The sequence below is a fragment of the Schistocerca nitens genome, chromosome 7 (assembly GCF_023898315.1).
Source record: "Schistocerca nitens isolate TAMUIC-IGC-003100 chromosome 7, iqSchNite1.1, whole genome shotgun sequence".
In the NCBI taxonomy this organism is placed as follows: Eukaryota; Metazoa; Arthropoda; class Insecta; order Orthoptera; family Acrididae; genus Schistocerca; species Schistocerca nitens.
In genome coordinates, this window is record NC_064620.1 from 364,808,007 (window position 1) to 364,825,279 (window position 17,273).

General features: G+C 44.3%; 1 protein-coding gene across 7 annotated transcripts in view; it reads left to right on the forward strand.

Moving 5' to 3' along the window:
- Positions 1-17,273, forward strand: part of LOC126195282 (proton-coupled amino acid transporter-like protein pathetic) — a 269,764-nt gene that overhangs the window by 160,630 nt on the left and 91,861 nt on the right. The window contains exon 1 of one of the 7 annotated variants that reach the window (XM_049933823.1): positions 4,647-4,732. The exons of the other annotated variants lie outside the window; for them this stretch is intronic. Coding sequence (XP_049789780.1) covers positions 4,685-4,732 — 48 coding nt within the window. The 5' untranslated portion in view covers positions 4,647-4,684. Of the gene's footprint in view, positions 1-4,646; positions 4,733-17,273 lie in introns of those variants that run through there. 7 annotated transcript variants of the gene reach the window in all.

Here is a 17,273-nt window from a genome sequence, read left to right on the forward strand (position 1 = left end):
CATACAAGTTCAAGCTACTGTAATGTCAGCGTACATTGTTCAGTGGCTCGCCAGTCCATTGGATTCAGCATGCTATCTCGAATCATACTGAGGGCAGTCTGAACAACAATCGTTACCCCTCTCTCAGGCAACTCCCAGAGCCTTATTTCAGCAGTACACTTTCCAGTCACATGTGGCGAAGAGTGTCGCTGAAGGACGATGGAACCTTTACTCCCTTGCCTGCCATACGGTTGTATCCAAGGAACAAGTGTACGATATGATTGGTCAACAGCTGCTTCGTCGAGGCCCTCCAGCAACAACTGTTGATGTACTTTTGCAACTGATGCTTACCGCACATGTGGTCTTATTGATCTGAAACTTTTTTTTTGTCATGAGGCATAAATACACACTTTTATCTTGGTTCCTTCGTGCTGGTCTAATTTTTTTTATAAGGTGGAGGTTCCTTGGCAGGCGATAATGTAAAGACGCCAATTGTTTTTGCAAAACTGTCTATTGTTTTCAGTGAGGAAACTAAATACTCGTTACAGCAACGCTCATGCTGCTTGGTTAATAATACCGCAAATGCTCATAAAACAATAATCGCTCTTCTAGATCTGTATCTATACTCACGGCGTATGGCGATCCATCATATCATCCATGAATGAATGGCGATCTGTTGACAACCATGCCGCATATTTCACAGTGACTAGCGGATAATCTCCCTGATTATATCCCGAGTAGCTGAATGAACAGGAGTCAAGGCAGAAGGTAATTCGTTGCCCTCGTGAGGACGAGATCAAACCGTATCTGAAGTTTTTTTCCGTTCCTTTGTACTGCCAAGGGTCGCAGCGACGCTCATATTTACACTGGAGGCAGACAGTTTTTGTGTGCGCCCGCCGTGGTGAGTCAGTGATGTGGTATTTGGTCCGTTGATGCGATCAAGACGCGTCATGCCACCGGGTAATGCAGCACCAGCAACGGATGCGGGTCGTGAGGTTCGTTAACTTGTGGCGTCGCGCTGCGGGTGGCCTATACTCCAGTGTGCCAGGGGACCATGAGGTCACGGGAGTAGTTGACGCGGATCCGGCGTGGGGACTTTCCGACACGTCGTCACGCTAGGACGGGCCACAGGGGAGCACGTGCGCTAGGATCGCGTGCAACACACACACACACACACACACACACACACACACACACACACACACACGTTGACACTATTCTGCCGCTTGGTAGCAGTGGCCCACAACGGCGATTCGTGCAGAATGTGGTTACTAAGTATAGCGGAAAGATGGTGTCAGTTTTTTCAACTTGTGATGCTTGCATACTTTAATTACATACGAGGGGCGTTTGAAAAGTCCGTGCTAAAATAAAAACTACTAGACTTATACACTTCGTCCAACGCTGTTCTAATATGTTCATTCCTTCCGAATAATAGGAATTGTCCAACCTGCAAAGTAGCAATGACCTCCTCGTTTGAATGAAATCTTTGTCCCGCCAGCCATTTCTTCAAATAGGGGGACAAATAGTAGTCCGAGAGAGGCAAGTCTGGAGAATAGAGGGGAATGTGAAACGAGTTGGAATCCAATTTCCAATTGTTTTGCGACCACATCTGCTGAGTTGTGCGCTGGTGTGGACTTTTTTGCGGTCCAGTCGCAGGCTTTTGTCTTGTAGCTCGGTTTTCAAACGGTCCAATAACGATGTATAATATGCACCTGTAATAGTTTTGCCCTTTTCCAGATAGTCGATGAGGATTATAATTTGTGAATCCCAAAAGACAATCGCCATAATCTTTCCGGCCGAAGGAATGGTCTTCGCCTTTTTGTTGCAGACTCTCTCTAGGTAACACATTGGTAAGATTATTGTTTGGTCTCAGGAGTATAGTAATGTATCCATGTTTCACCCACACTGACGAAACGACGCTTGAAGTCCTGCGGATTGATCCTGAACAGCTGCAAACTATCCGTGCAACACTTCACACGATTCCGTTTGTGGTCAAGCGTGAGCAATCGCGGATCTCATCTTGCGGATAGCTTTCTCATGTCCAAATGTTTATGCAAAATATTATGTACCCATTCATTTGAGATGCCCACAGCACTAGCAATCTCACGCACCTTTACTCTTCTGTCATCCATCACCACATCATGGATTTTATCAATGATTTCTGGAGTCGTAAGCTCCACAGGACGTCCAGAACGTTCAGCATCACTTGTGCCCATATGGTCACTCCGAAAATTTTGAAACTACTTACAATCTGTTGTAATCGAAGGTGCAGAGTCATCTTAATGTTTATCAAGCTTCTCCTTAGTCTCCTGAGACGTTTTGCCTTTCATAAAGTAACGTTTAATCACCACACGAAATTATTTTTCGTCCATTTTTTTGACAATCACTCGACTTCCTTGATTCACACGAATGCCAAACACAAAGAAATAGACCAATATGGCTGAAACTTAGTTTGCGTTCTTTCCAAAGATGCTACTAACTAAACTAGACCTCGATACACTCCGGTGGTGCCATCTCTCGGACTTTGCACGGACTTTTCAAACGCCCCTCGTAGAGTTCCTGCGTCCGATGATCATCATACAATGTTTTGCAGATTTTTATCCCTGTCACACTGCTGCTGCTAACGGTCGTTGTTAAGATATGCAATGTGTCAAATAGTTAGTTAATTGGTACAGAAAAATTATATTGCAGAACAGCTACAACTGAGTTCGTTTTCAGCTGCCTGCTATCGAGCGAGATGGTGCAGTGGTTAGCACTTGGACTCGCAATTGGGGGGGGGGGGGGGAGGAGGACGATTCAACTGCATGTCCTGCCATCCAGATACAGGTTATCCCTGATTTGCCTAAACCAGTGCAAATTCTGGGGTTCCTTTGAAAAGCGCATGGCCGATTTTCTTCCTCAGCCTTCCCTAATTCGAGCTTGTGTTCCGTTTCTAACGATCGCATTGTTGACGGGACTTTACGGTAAACTCTAATCTTTTCTCCTGCAGCTGCTTGCAGTACACTGCCCTACAGTAAACAACAGCTTGGAAATGAAAAATGAAGCTCACTGCTATTCACGAGCAAAATGCGTGCTACACAATAGGTGCATGAATAACGCATATTTAGACCGAAATATTCCTAGCTTTTTTCGATGTTCTGTGCAAATCCTTAGCACTGTAATAATGTAGAACGTGTTACTGTACATTCACGCATAGCTTCAGAAGAGCACATATCACTTCAGTGTATCACGTCAGTTACATATTTACTCTAACCTAATTATCTCACGAACAGAAAAGAACTTGAAACCAGCGTACCGGAATTCGAAGCCGGGTCTGTTTTACGGACAACGATATTACCAACACGTCTTCGCTGGTCGTCGGTCCTAACTTCGAAGCGGGACTCATCACTGAAGACAATTCTGCTCCAGTCAGTGAGACGCCCCGGAGAGCGGTAGGACACCAACCTGACTGTCGCCTGTCATACAGTTGAACAACCAGGAGTAATAGTCTGGTGTGCCACTTTTTTTTTTTAAGTGGGGCCCTTTGGTTGTCAATCGCAGCAGCCTTACAGCACAGCCGTACGTCGAAGGTATTCTACGCCCAGTTTTGTTGCCCTTCATGGCAAGTCATCCTGGGCTTACATTTCAGCAAGATAATGCCACCCACACACTGTGGGTTTTCTTCGTGCTTGGTAAAACCCTGCCTTGGTCAGCAAGGTCTTCAGATAGATACCCAGTTCAGAACTTTAGTGGCATTACGGGCAGTGCCCTACAACCAGCTCGGGATTTTGACGATCAAACGGGTCAGTTGGACAGAATTTGGCACGATGCCCCTCATAAGGATATTAAAAAAGTCTATCAATCAATGCTAAGCTGAATAATTCCTTGCATTAGTGGCAGATGTGGAGCAACGCGTTGTGGAGTTGCTCAGTTTGTGAAGCTCTTTCTCTTGAGTAAATCATCCATTTTTTCTGAAATTGTAATCGTTTGCCTGTACAAGTACATCTTACGTACCGATTTCCATCCCATTCGGATAATTCCTTCGTGTATTTTGCTCCCCCCCCCCCCCCCCCCCCCCCGTCTGTAACCACGCGACCGCTACCGGTCGCCGTTTCGAATCCTGCCTCGGGCATGGATGTGTGTGATGTCCTTATGTTAGTTAGGTTTAAGTAGTTCTAAGTTCTAGGGGGCTGATGACCTCAGATGTTGTCCCATAGTGCTCAAAGCCATTTGAACCATTTGAGACCCCCCCCCCCCCCCCCAGTTTGTTTTTCCTATCTGCGTGAAGTTGAATTACATTCGGTATTAATCAGTATTACAAAAGTTTGTGGCTCAGATATCTTGCTTCTATATAATACGAGCGTGAACTGAAATTCTTAGACGTCTGTTGTTTTATCGCTACGCCGTCAGCTGCCGTCTGTTAACGGCCGGCTCCTCAATCCGCCGGTCGTTTCACGGGTATTCTGAAACGTTTTTTTGTTATGTGCGTGCAGAGAGTAGAAGGGTCCGGCAAATAGCAGTTGCTAAACAAGATCAAAGTTAATTCAAGTTAGCGCGCTTGTCACGTTTCCGAACATTGCTGACGTAAATTGGTGATCACCTGTATCGACGTTGGAGGGGACGACATCAGATAACACTTGCGTCACGGAGAGCACATGCGGGCTGCCTGAGCACAAACGCGTGGCAGACGTCGCCCGGCAAACCGACACCTGTCGGCCTCGCTGCGATGCGACGGCTCGTGCTCAGCGACAGGGAGGCATCGAGGCGTCGGCTGGTGAGTGGGCAGTGCGCCTCAAACATTCCACGAGCTTGTCAAACGCCAGACGATACTGCAGGAGGGAGCTTTTTTTCCCTTCCGTATGCGGCCAACTACGGACTGCTTGGAACTTACCGCTTTTTCACCTTGCTTTTCCTCTCTACTCAGAATCTCTTCATTATTTCACTTCTTTGCTTTCTCTCTTGATAATATATCGACCTCCTTATTAATGTCTTCATTCTTTCACTTCTTTGCTTTCTATACTACTGGCCATTAAAATTGCTACACCACGAAGATGATGTGCTACAGACGCAAAATTTAACCGACAGGAAGAAGATGCTGTGATATGCAAATGATTAGCTTTTCAGAGCATTCATACAAAGTTGGCGCCGATGGCGACACCTACAACGTGCTGACATGAGGAAAGTTTCCAACCGATTCCTCATACACAAACAGCAGTTGACAGCCGTTGCCTGGTGAAACGTTGTTGTGATGCCTCGTGTAAGGAGGAGAAATGCGTATCATCACGTTTCCGACTTTGATAAAGGTCGTATTGTAGCCTATCGCTATTGCGGTTTATCGTATCGCGACATTGCTGCTCGCGTTGGTCGAGTGCAAGGAATGTTAGCAGAATATGGAATCAATGGTTCAGGAGGGTAATACGGAACGCCGTGCTAGATCCCAACGGCCTCGTATCACTAGCAGTCGAGATGACAGGCATCTTATCCACATGTCTGTAACGGATCGTGCAGCCACGTCTCGATCCCTGAGTCAACAGATGGGGACGTTAGCAAGACAACAACCATCTGCACGAACAGTTCGACGACGTTTGCAGCAGCATGGACTATCATCTCGGAGACCACGGCTGCCGTTACTCTTGACGCTGCATCACAGACAGGAGCGCCTGTGATGATGTACTCAACGACGAACCTGGGTGCACGAATGGCAAAACGTCATTTTTTCGGATGAATCCAGGTTCTGTTTACAGCATCATGATGGTCGCATCCGTGTTTGGCGACATCGCGGTGAACGCACATTGGAAGCGTGTATTCGTCATCGCCATACTGGCGTATCACTCGGCGTGATGGTATGGGGTGCCATTGGTTAGACGTCTCGGTCACCTCTTGTTCGCATTGACGGCACTTTGAACAGTGGACGTTACATTTCAGATGTGTTACGTCCGGTGCCTCTACGCTTCATTTAATCCCTGCGAAACCCTACATTTCAGCAGGATAATGCACGACCGCATGTTGCAGGTCCTGTACGGGCCTTTCTGGATACAGAAAATGTTCGACTGCTGCCCTGGCCAGCACATTCTCCTGATCTGTCTCGAACTGAAAACGTCTGGTCAGTGGTGGCCGAGCAACTGGCTCGTTACAATACTCCAATCACTACTCTTGATGAACTGTGGTATCGTGTTGAAGCTGCATGGGCAGCTGTACCTGTACACGCCATCCAAGCTCTGTTTGACTCAATGGCCAGGCGTATCAAGGCCGTTATTACGACCAGAGGTGGTTGTTCTGGGTACTGATTTCTCAGGATCTATGGACCCAAATTGCGTTAAAATGTAATCACATGTCAGTTGTAGTATAATATATTTGACCATTGAATACTTGTTTATCATCTGCATTTCTTCTTGGTGTAGCAACTTTAATGGCCATTAGTGTATCTTGATCGGAAGTCTAATATATGGACGTCCTTATTAATTGTTTCTCTTCAAATTATTTTATGCTGTATGTAAACGCTGGGCTTTTGTTTGAAGTGATTGATTGATGCATTATGATGTTCTGTTTATTGGCTTTCCCTCTCAACCAGAAAGTTACTCTTACCTGTTGATCTACGGTCCCTGGACCATGAAGGTAAATGGAAATGTCGTGTGGCTAGGGCCTCCCGTCGGGTAGACCGTTCGCCTGGTGCAGGTCTTTCGATTTGACGCCACTTCGGCGACCTGCGTGTCGATGGGGATGAAATTATGATGATTAGGACAACACAACACCCAGTCCCTGAGCGGAGAAAATTTTCGACCCAGCCGGGAATCGAACCCGGGCCCTTAGGATTGACAGTCTGTCACGCTGACCACTCAGCTACCGGGGCGGACGACCATGAAGGTGACGGACTAGTTCTCTATGTGGGGACTTCTTCTCTTGGTAGATGTTTCGTCGCGTAGGTGATAGCTTCATTTAGTGACAAAGGGACAGTGGAAAAGTTACAGAACGTGGTAGTCAGTAAATGTGATAAAATAGGCATATGTTTTGCTGTAAAACACAGGAATGAGTAGTAGCCTGTCACAAGTTTACTAACTTGCACTCACGAATCTGAGTCACTTGGCACGAAGTCATCTCGCTGTAGGACACGGAATATTAAGAAGAAAATACATCAAAACACACTGATGTTAAACAGGATTCAGTCCAGTGCATAGAGAGCGAGGAATGGTTGAACGAGAGAATAAGATGCTAGCCATGAGATCCGCATGACGAAAGCAGCAGCAGAGGCCGAACGACCAAACTTACCTCATTGCAATTTATGACGTCGCAAGTGTGTAATTAATTGATCGGTAGCAGCCAGTGAGACTGGTGCAAGCTTCCGAACGCGAATCATGATCTCCATGGACAACCTAACGCGCGGCCGCTCCCAAGGTGATGAGAGACAACACTTCAGTTGCAAAATGGCGGTAACTTCCGCAACACTAATGTCTGCGAAGTGAAGGCATCAGAGTTTAGCAATCGAATGGAGCTGGCTCGGACACCGTACTGCAGTGTGCGTCCGCAGTTCCCGAGCAGGTCCCAGTGGCCAACATGACAGCAGGAGGGAACGAACCGTTGATGCAGCCTGTCCCCGCAGGGCGGCTCGGTCTCTTTGACTCTCGAGTTGGGACACCTGTTTGGGCGCAAATTCTCCGAATGAGGGAACACTGGTATGTCTACCCCACCGCGTGACTTCACATTACATTCGAAAGTGACGACGAGGAAGTCTTAAGTAAATTCTTCATTTCGAGCATTTAGTGCATTAACCAAATGCATAACCATCGTGTCGTATAGTTGGAAACGATCAACCTCCATGTAGCCCTGACCTAACATCTAGTGACCATCATTAGTTCTTGCACTTAAAGAGGCACATAATCGGCCAGCGCTGCGAGGAGGATCAGAATATCAAAACGTCAGAACAGGACTGGTTAAAACTTTGGGCACCATATCTTTATGAGGACAGATTTCAGAAGCTGCTAACACGAACAATAAGTGCCTTAATATAGCTGGAAATTGTGTTGAAAAGTATATTGAAGTCCAGGCTTTGATATAAAAATAAAATTCTTATAAATTTTTGAAAATACACCTCGTACAGAAACACCCCGCAAGCCTTTATAGAATGCGTGGCGGAGGGTACTTTGTACCGATACTATTCAGTATCTTGTCCCACTCGCAACTTGAGCACATATTGATTCCTACAGAGGAGAATATCGATCTCCAGAAACGTCATAATACGCGAGCGTAAAATACGTTCCGGTATTCTGCAATAGTCAGACGTCAGAGATACCGGCCTATAGTTTTGTGCATCTGTTCGTCGAATCTTCTTCAAAATGAGAGTGGCCTGCGCTTTTTTCGATTCGGTAGGAATATTTCGCTCCTTCAGCACTACACTGATTCTAAGAAAAGAGTCCGCAGCTCGTGGTCTCGCGGTCGCGTTCTCCCTTCCCGAGCACGGGGTCCCGGGTTCGATTCCCGGCGGAGTCAGGGATTTTCACCTGCCTCGAGATGACTGGGTGTTTGTGTTGTCGTCATCATTTCATCATCATTCATACAAGTGACAAGATTGGACTGAGAAAAGATTGGGAATTTGTACGGGCGCTGATAACCGCGCAGTTGAGCGCCCCACAAACCAAACATCATCATCATCATCATCATCATCTAAGAAAAGAGGAAGATGGTGGTGGTGGTTAGTGTTTAACGTCCCGTCGACAACGAGGTCATTAGAGACGGAGCGCAAGCTCAGGTTAGGGAAGGATTGGAAAGGAAATCGGCCGTGCCCTTTCAAAGGAACCATCCCGGCATTTGCCTGAAACGATTTAGGGAAATCACGGAAAACCTAAATCAGGATGGCTGGAGACGGGATTGAACCGTCGTCCTCCCGAATGCGAGTCCAGTGTGCTAACCACTGCGCCACCTCGCTCGGTAAAAGAGGAAGATCTTTAGCATATTCTGTATACAGTCGTAATGATATACTACCAGATACGTGTTTTGCAAACATTTGCCAACCTCGGAAATTGCCTCTTATATATAGTGGTAATATCATATGTTTATGTTCACTGATGGCTGAAATCGTACTTCATGGCATTGAAGTTTTTCGCGGCGGCGTCCTTACATGAAATTTTGCCTGTGTTCAGACTCCGTCAAACACAGAGAAAATTTTATACAAATTGTTCAGCAGTTCACAGACACCTTTATTGTTAGGAACTCTTCGTCTAACTGGAGACGGAAACCCGCAGGTAGATAAGATTGTGTCGGATTCGTAGGGTATTGATTTCTACGTTATGGGCAGGATACACTGTACAGAGAACAGCGGTAGTTACATCTGACGACGTCATGCGATGCAGAAAGGCAGTGACGCCTCCGACTCAAAGCGTTATTACAGCTTCCCGATGCTAGGGAACACGGCAGCATTTAACGCAGAGTAAAACAGCCAGCGGGAGCACGCTTGCGAAAGTTGGCGTGCGGCGCGAACGCAGCTGCGGTCGGGCCGGTCTTCGTGATAACGCCACGCTACGCCAGGCCACGTGTTTGCGTCGTCGCTGTCAAGGATTCCGCCCGCCTGGCAACAACTGTCTTTCTCTGGGCCTCAAAGCGCTCTCTGCAGCACCCGATAATCGCTGCTAGCCACAGAATATTTCCCCACCCACAGTGCATTCGGGAGGATGACGGTTCAATCCCGCGTCTGGCCATCCTGATTTAGGTTTTCCGTGATTTCCCTAAATCGCTCCAGGCAAATGCCGGGATGGTTCCTTTGAAAGGGCACGGCCGACTTACCATCCCGTCCTTCCCTAATCCGATGAGACCGATGACCTCGCAGTTTGGTCTCTTCCCCCAAAACAACCCAACCCACCCACACTGACGGAAAAAAATCGTAACACGAAAACATGATTAATGAAGAGTAATGAAATTTCTGGAATACGTTTGTCCAGGTAACACATGTCAGAGATTAAAATTGCAGGGTCACAGATTAATGTTAGCGTGAGATAATCCATTGAAAATTTGAAATGCTGGTACATTAATAATCGGTGTAACTGCCGTATTGTTGAATGCAAGCATGCAAACGTGTGCGCGTCGTGTTGTACAGGCGCTGGATGTCGGTTTGTGGCATGAAGTTCCGTGCCTGTTGCACTCGGTCGGGCAGTAGAGGGACGGTTAATGCTGGTTATGGATGGCGATGGAGCTGTCGTCCGATGATGCCACTTATGTGCTCGATTGGTGACAGGTCTGATGATCGAGCAGGCCAAGGCAACATGTAAGCACTCTGTGGAGCAGCGGTATGTGGGCGATCGTTATCCTGTTGGAGAATACACCCTGGAATGCTGTTCATGAATGGCAGCACAACAGGTCGAATCACCAGACTGACGTACAAATTTGTAATCTGGGTGCTTGGGATAACCACAAGTGTTGTGGGGCGGTTGGTGGATTAATTTGTTGTTATATAAAATGGTGAATGTAATGTAGAAAAGATGCATTTCCCGGCCGATTAACCATATGTGGGGCGGCGGGTGGAATGATTGTTTATAAAAATGTTCCTATTATTTATTTATTTAATGCTGTTGTTTGCCTTTCTCAACACTGGCTCTCTAACTACAATATTGGCAACCAGAAAGTGATTAGCAAAACGTGAAGCCTGTAATTAGAATTCCTAGTGCCCAATTCATCTGAGAAATACACTTATAGCTACAGCTTATAACTCTGAGGAATTAGGAGATTGTCTGGGATTCATAATCAAAAACGATTCTCTAAAAATGTTCACTATATTCTGAAAGTCACAGACCAAAAAGGATCCACACAATCCAACTAAGAGAGCAGTTCAGAGTCTAATGCGCTGATACAACTGTTCAAATTAAATGTTTAAGTGAATGCTCGCCATAATTTGATGATAATGTTCATCAAACGCCACGCTAAATAATGGTGGAATGTCTGTCCCACGGCGGCACGTGAAAATACGACATACGCAAACTGAAGATAGATCATTAAAGTCATCCCAGAATTAACACTTCACTCGAAAACGATTTCATGGTTACGCGTATCCCGAGTAATTTATTACGGCATCGGAGGCTGTTTATAGCATGATACCGACGCGACTTGACTCCCGGCACAGATGGTGCGCTAATCAGCGTCTGGAGAGAACTGGGGCCTTACTTCCTCGCTAGTAATGCACCACATTAAGTTATTGAATAAATCATCGCTTCCTTTGCTGATGGCCGATGAAGCTCTCAATTTAAATGTGCAATCAGCACACAGGTAAGTAATCATAATAAAAGTTTGACGTGGCTGAGTCAAATATTTTGGGCGAGAGAATTAATTTAATTACACTACATGCAGTAGACGAGCTCTGAAGCTGCCCTTTGGAGATACGCTATCGCTATAGTTTTATAGTCATTCAATTGAAACTTCTCACAACTTTATGATTATAGCGGATCTCCCTTCTACTTAAATTTAAACATCCTAGCCTTATTTATTCGCCTACTTAATCTATCTTGCTTCCTTAATTTTTAAGACAAAAACCAGAAAATCATGAATTTCAACTAAAATTTTAATTTGTGAGATCCAAAATACTGTTTCTACTAAATTATTATGAAAAAGGAGTCTAAATACAAATTTTTAAGTTTCTAGCTCTTTTCTGATGCGTCAATGATTTTTACAGAAAAACGTCCAAATTTCGAAAATGGTTAAAGTTATTGAACTGATATTCAACACATATTGATTTAGTATTACTCCTGACATGCTAGAAACGTTTCAGGTTATTTACTTGATTTTTAAAGTATTGCGAAACATTTATGACGTCAGAGCTAGTTACAGCAGACTAGGCTGGCACACGATGTAAAGACTGATGTGAATTTCATACAGCGTGAGTAGGCTGCTTCCCTACAGTGTTCCTGATGTCACATGAAATCGCATCCCAGACCATAATTCCAGGTGTAGGTCCATCGTGTCTAGCACTCAGACTGACTGGTTGCAGACCCTCAACTCGGTTCCTTCTAACCATCACGGGCACCGAAGCGAACCAGCTTTCATCAGGAAACACAACAGACCTCCACCCTGCCCTCCAATGAGCTCTCGCTTGACACCACTGAGGTTGCAAATGACTGTTCTTTGGAGTCAGTGGAATGCACTGTGTAGGGATGTCTCGCTACTTTTAACAGTTCGTTGTGTCACTGCGGTGCCAGCTGCCACTCAGATTGCTGCTGCAGATGAAGTACGATGCACGAGAGCCATATGCCGAACACGGTGGTCTTCCCTGTCGGTAATGCCCGGTCTTCTTGTGACCACCGCTGCCAGCAATCACGTATACTGGCTACAATCCTGCCAAGTCTTTCTGCAGTATCGCAGAAGGAACATCATGCTTCTCGTAGTCCTGGTACACGACCTCGTTCAAAGTTAGTGAGGTCACGGTCATAGCGTCTTTGTCATCTTAAAGGCATTCTTGAGTAACATCAACTCACCACGTCCAATCTCACAGGTAACTAACGGTCACGACCGTTAAGCGTGTATTTAAAAAAAATCTCATTTTCATCCTCGCTTCTAGCGCCACTGTAATGTGACTCGCACATAATTTGAATAGACATCACCTTTCAGAAGTAGAAACACGCCTACAAAATGGTTCAAATGGCTCTGAGCACTATGGGACTCAACTGCTGAGGTTATTAGTCCCCTAGAACTTAGAACTAGTTAAACCTAACTAACCTAAGGACATCACAAACATCCATGCCCGAGGCAGGATTCGAACCTGCGACCGTAGCGGTCTTGCGGTTCCAGACTGCAGCGCCTTTAACCGCACGGCCACTTCGGCCGGCAAACACGCCTACAGACTTTAGTTTACGGGGCACAACTCCTTCCTGGTGTTGCGATTTTTTTTTTTTTTCAGTCAGTGTAGATTCTTTGGAACAGAAAATGCAATACCCTTGTTATACGGTTGTCAGTGAGAAGGTAGATCTGGTAAGTCGAAACTTGGTTTACACAGAAGTCTTACATTTTTCTATGCATGCAGGTCGACACAAGGAGCCAACAAACTGTCTTTTTATAGTTCTATCTGGATAATAAGAAAAACACTTACATTGTCTCTTCAGTTTCTTAATTAAAAGAGGAATGCGTGACCTCGAATGCTCAGAGCCGTACGAAAATATGCGTAGAATATAAAGAAGCGATAGCCCTACATCTGACACTAGGCGAAGCAAAAAAGCAGTGTTTAATGGAAAAAACTGCAAAATCGCGCGTCTTATCACGAAAGACATTTGGGTGATCACCTATTCAGAGGCTAAGAGAGGAACTGGTAACACGAAGAAACAGGGATTCGATATAATAGGACCAAAAAGAAAATACCGAAGACAGCAAAACATTGCCTTACTCTTGAGGTGCGCTTTTACAGGCAATACAGGCTCCACATGAGATGGATCGTTGATTTTGTAACACTGCAATCTGAAAAATCGCAAGTAAAAGCCTACGTTGACAATACGCTTGGCAAAAGGCAGGTTATAACAACGAAATACTATTATCATCGTTAGAAAATGTAATTGGTGCGCTGTTGATACGGGACTGATTGAATGCGGTTGAGTTTGAAAAAGTGTATAGAAATTGTTCTGTTCAATTTTGCTTCGACGGCTTCATTCAAATCCCACAGCTGCACTTTGAAGACTGAATAGCTGTTATGCATTATTAGGTCAGTAAAGTAATTTTTGTTGAAATAGTGTAATTATTTTAAACAGAGGGAAATGTAACATTAAGTCACGAGACTGAAATACGTATTTTTTGATCTTATTATATCCATATTTTGGCTGTTTGCTTTATCAAAGTTCCTCAAAGTTTCCGCTGTTTTGCATGCCAGTGGCTCGTATCACTGTTTTTCGGATGAGATGTTTATATTGTAAGCACCTTTTCGTGTTACTCATGACGTTCGAGCCGGCCGATGTGGCCTAGCGGTTCTAGGCGCTACAGTCTGGAACCGCGCGACCGCTACGACCGCACGTTCGAATCCTACCCCGGGCATGGGTGTGTGTGATGTCATTAGGTTAAAGTAGTTCTAAGTTCTAGGGGACTGATGACCTCAGATGTTAAGTCCCATAGTGCTCAGAGCCATTTGAACCATTTTTGAACCATAACGTTCGAGGTTACACATTTCCCTTGTTTGTGTTGGCCGTTTTTCTAAAGCGCTTTCATATGTTCTCATGTTTCCGATTTATTTTACGCCCATGTTGCCGTTACTCTTCTTATAATTTTTTGCCCTTGTATTCTCTCACATATTTTTATTTTTATTTATTAGTTTTTTCTATTTTTAAAGTACAATCTATTATACTCGTAAAACCGTGTTGCAAAGCTTTCACAAAGACATTTTGTTATAAAAGACAAACGCAAGCTGCTGAATTTTTTCTTATAATTTTATGTTCTACAACTGGTTTCGACGAAGGTTATCATCTGGAACAACTTTACAAAAAGTTTCTGTTGAATTTTAAAATGTAATTCAGGATTATTTATCACTCTGTATGTATGTGCCACTGGCGTCAAATTTGGAACTCGTACTTGAACTGTTTTCCAAACCCGACGATGTCGTGCCGTACGCCATGTCCACATAAATGAACAGTGGTCAATAAACGTGGATTACACTTTAAAACTGTGGACGTGTGATACTCAAGATAAAAAAAAATTTAAAAGTAATGCCAGATGATGACTTCAAGGTTGAAACCAATTGCAGAACAATAAAAACAAATAAAAATATCAGCAGCTTGTGTTGGTTTATTACAATAAATGTGTAAAACATGAACATCACTCACGTATTAGACCTTAGGCCTCTTCCGACTCGCTGACTACTGGCTAAAAGGCAGTAGGATGAGCGAATTATGTTCATAGGACATGTGATCGGTATGCTGCCAATCCCTTCATCCGTTATGCCAGCATCCTGATGATGCCGCTGGTTCTTTATTCAAGCAGTTTTCATCTGGTTTCACGAGGCAGAGTGGGCTGAGCTCCAGACCTCGCCTCCTTAGAAAAAAAAAAAAAAAAGGCCGAGGACGTACCAGGAATCGAACCCAGGTCCGTCCAGGCTGAAGGCAGCTGCACTAACCATTCGGCTACGGATATTTTGTTATTTCCGATTCTTGAGCGTACTATCTTTCCACTGGACATCTTATACCTGTGACCTAAGCTGTTGTTGAATTCTTTTCCATTACCTATTCGTTAATCTACTCTCATAAAACCTGTAAAGATACACAAAAAATAATTCCTGATGTTTGTATTACATTCAGTATGTTTCACGTGATTCGTAAAATTTCACAGCACTTCTCACTTTAAAAAAGGTCTCTCTATCATTACAGGTATTATTCTTATACTTCTTGTTTTTCAGTGTCTGTGTTACATTCAGCTAAGAGCTCTCGCATTTGGACATTTTAATTTTACGCGTGGAGTTGGGTATTTAAACTTTGCCGTATGTCCTTTCTATTCAATGATTGTATTTTGTAAGTACATCAATAGATGTTTTAACTTTCCAAATTTCTGCAGTTTGCTTTGATTTGGTTTTGCACCCCTCTGTCGCTTTCGTGAAAACTCCGATGTGAGGTTTATATTCCGTATTTCTTTACTTAACTTCCTACCCCGAATTTTATGTATGTGTCAATCATCTTCCCCCATGAACCATGGACCTTGCCGTTGGTGGGGAGGCTTGCGTGCCTCAGCGATACAGATGGCCGTACCGTAGGTGCTACCACAACGGAGGGGTATCTGTTGAGAGGCCAGACAAACATGTGGTTCCTGAAGAGGGGCAGCAGCCTTTTCAGTAGTTGCAGGGGCAACAGTCTGGATGATTGACTGATCTGGCCTTGTAACATTAACCAAAACGGCCTTGCTGTGCTGGTACTGCGAACGGCTGAAAGCAAGGGGAAACTACAGCCGTAATTTTTCCCGAGGACATGCAGCTTTACTGTATGATTAAATGATGATGGCGTCCTCTTGGGTAAAATATTCCGGAGGTAAAATAGTCCCCCATTCGGATCTCCGGGCGGGGACTACTACAGAGGACGTCGTTATCAGGAGAAAGAAAACTGGCATTCTACGGATCGGAGCGTGGAATGTCAGATCCCTTAATCGGGCAGGTAGGTTAAAAAATTTAAAAAGGGAAATGGATAGGTTAAAGTTAGATATAGTGGGAATTAGTGAAGTTAGGTGGCAGGAGGAACAAGACTTTTGGTCAGGTGATTACAGGGTTATAAATACAAAATCAAATAGGGGTAATGCAGGAGTAGGTTTAATAATGAATAAAAAAATAGGAGTGCGGGTTAGCTATTACAAACAGCATAGTGAACGCATTATTGTGGCCAAGATAGACACAAAGCCCATGCCTACTACAGTAGTACAAGTTTATATGCCAACTAGCTCTGCAGATGATGAAGAAATTGATGAAATGTATGACGAGATAAAAGAAATTATTCAGGTAGTGAAGGGAGACGAAAATTTAATAGTCATGGGTGACTGGAATTCGTCAGTAGGAAAAGGGAGAGAAGGAAACATAGTAGGTGAATATGGATTGGGGGGAAGAAATGAAAGAGGAAGCCGCCTTGTAGAATTTTGCACAGAGCATAACTTAATCATAGCTAACACTTGGTTCAAGAATCATAAAAGAAGGTTGTATACCTGGAAGAATCCTGGAGATACTAATAGGTATCAGATAGATTATATAATGGTAAGACAGAGATTTAGGAACCAGGTTTTAAATTGTAAGACATTTCCAGGGGCAGATGTGGATTCTGACCACAATCTATTGGTTATGAACTGCAGATTGAAACTGAAGAAACTGCAAAAAGGTGGGAATTTAAGGAGATGGGACCTGGATAAACTGAAAGAACCAGAGGTTGTAGAGAGTATCAGGGAGAGCATAAGGGAACAATTCACAGGAATGGGGGAAAGAAATACAGTAGAAGAAGAATGGGTAGCTCTGAGCGATGAAGTAGTGAAGGCAGCAGAGGATCAAGTAGGTAAAAAGACGAGGGCTAATAGAAATCCTTGGGTAACAGAAGAAATATTGAATTTAATTGATGAAAGGAGAAAATATAAAAATGCAGTAAATGAAGCAGGCAAAAGGGAATACAAACGTCTCAAAAATGAGATCGACAGAAAGTGCAAAATGGCTAAGCAGGGATGGCTAGAGGACAAATGTAAAGATGTAGAGGCTTGTCTCACTAGGGGTAAGATAGATACTGCCTACAGGAAAATTAAAGAGACCTTTGGAGAGAAGAGAACCACTTGTATGAATATCAAGAGCTCAGATGGCAACCCAGTTCTAAGCAAAGAAGGGAAGGCAGAAAGGTGGAAGGAGTATATAGAGG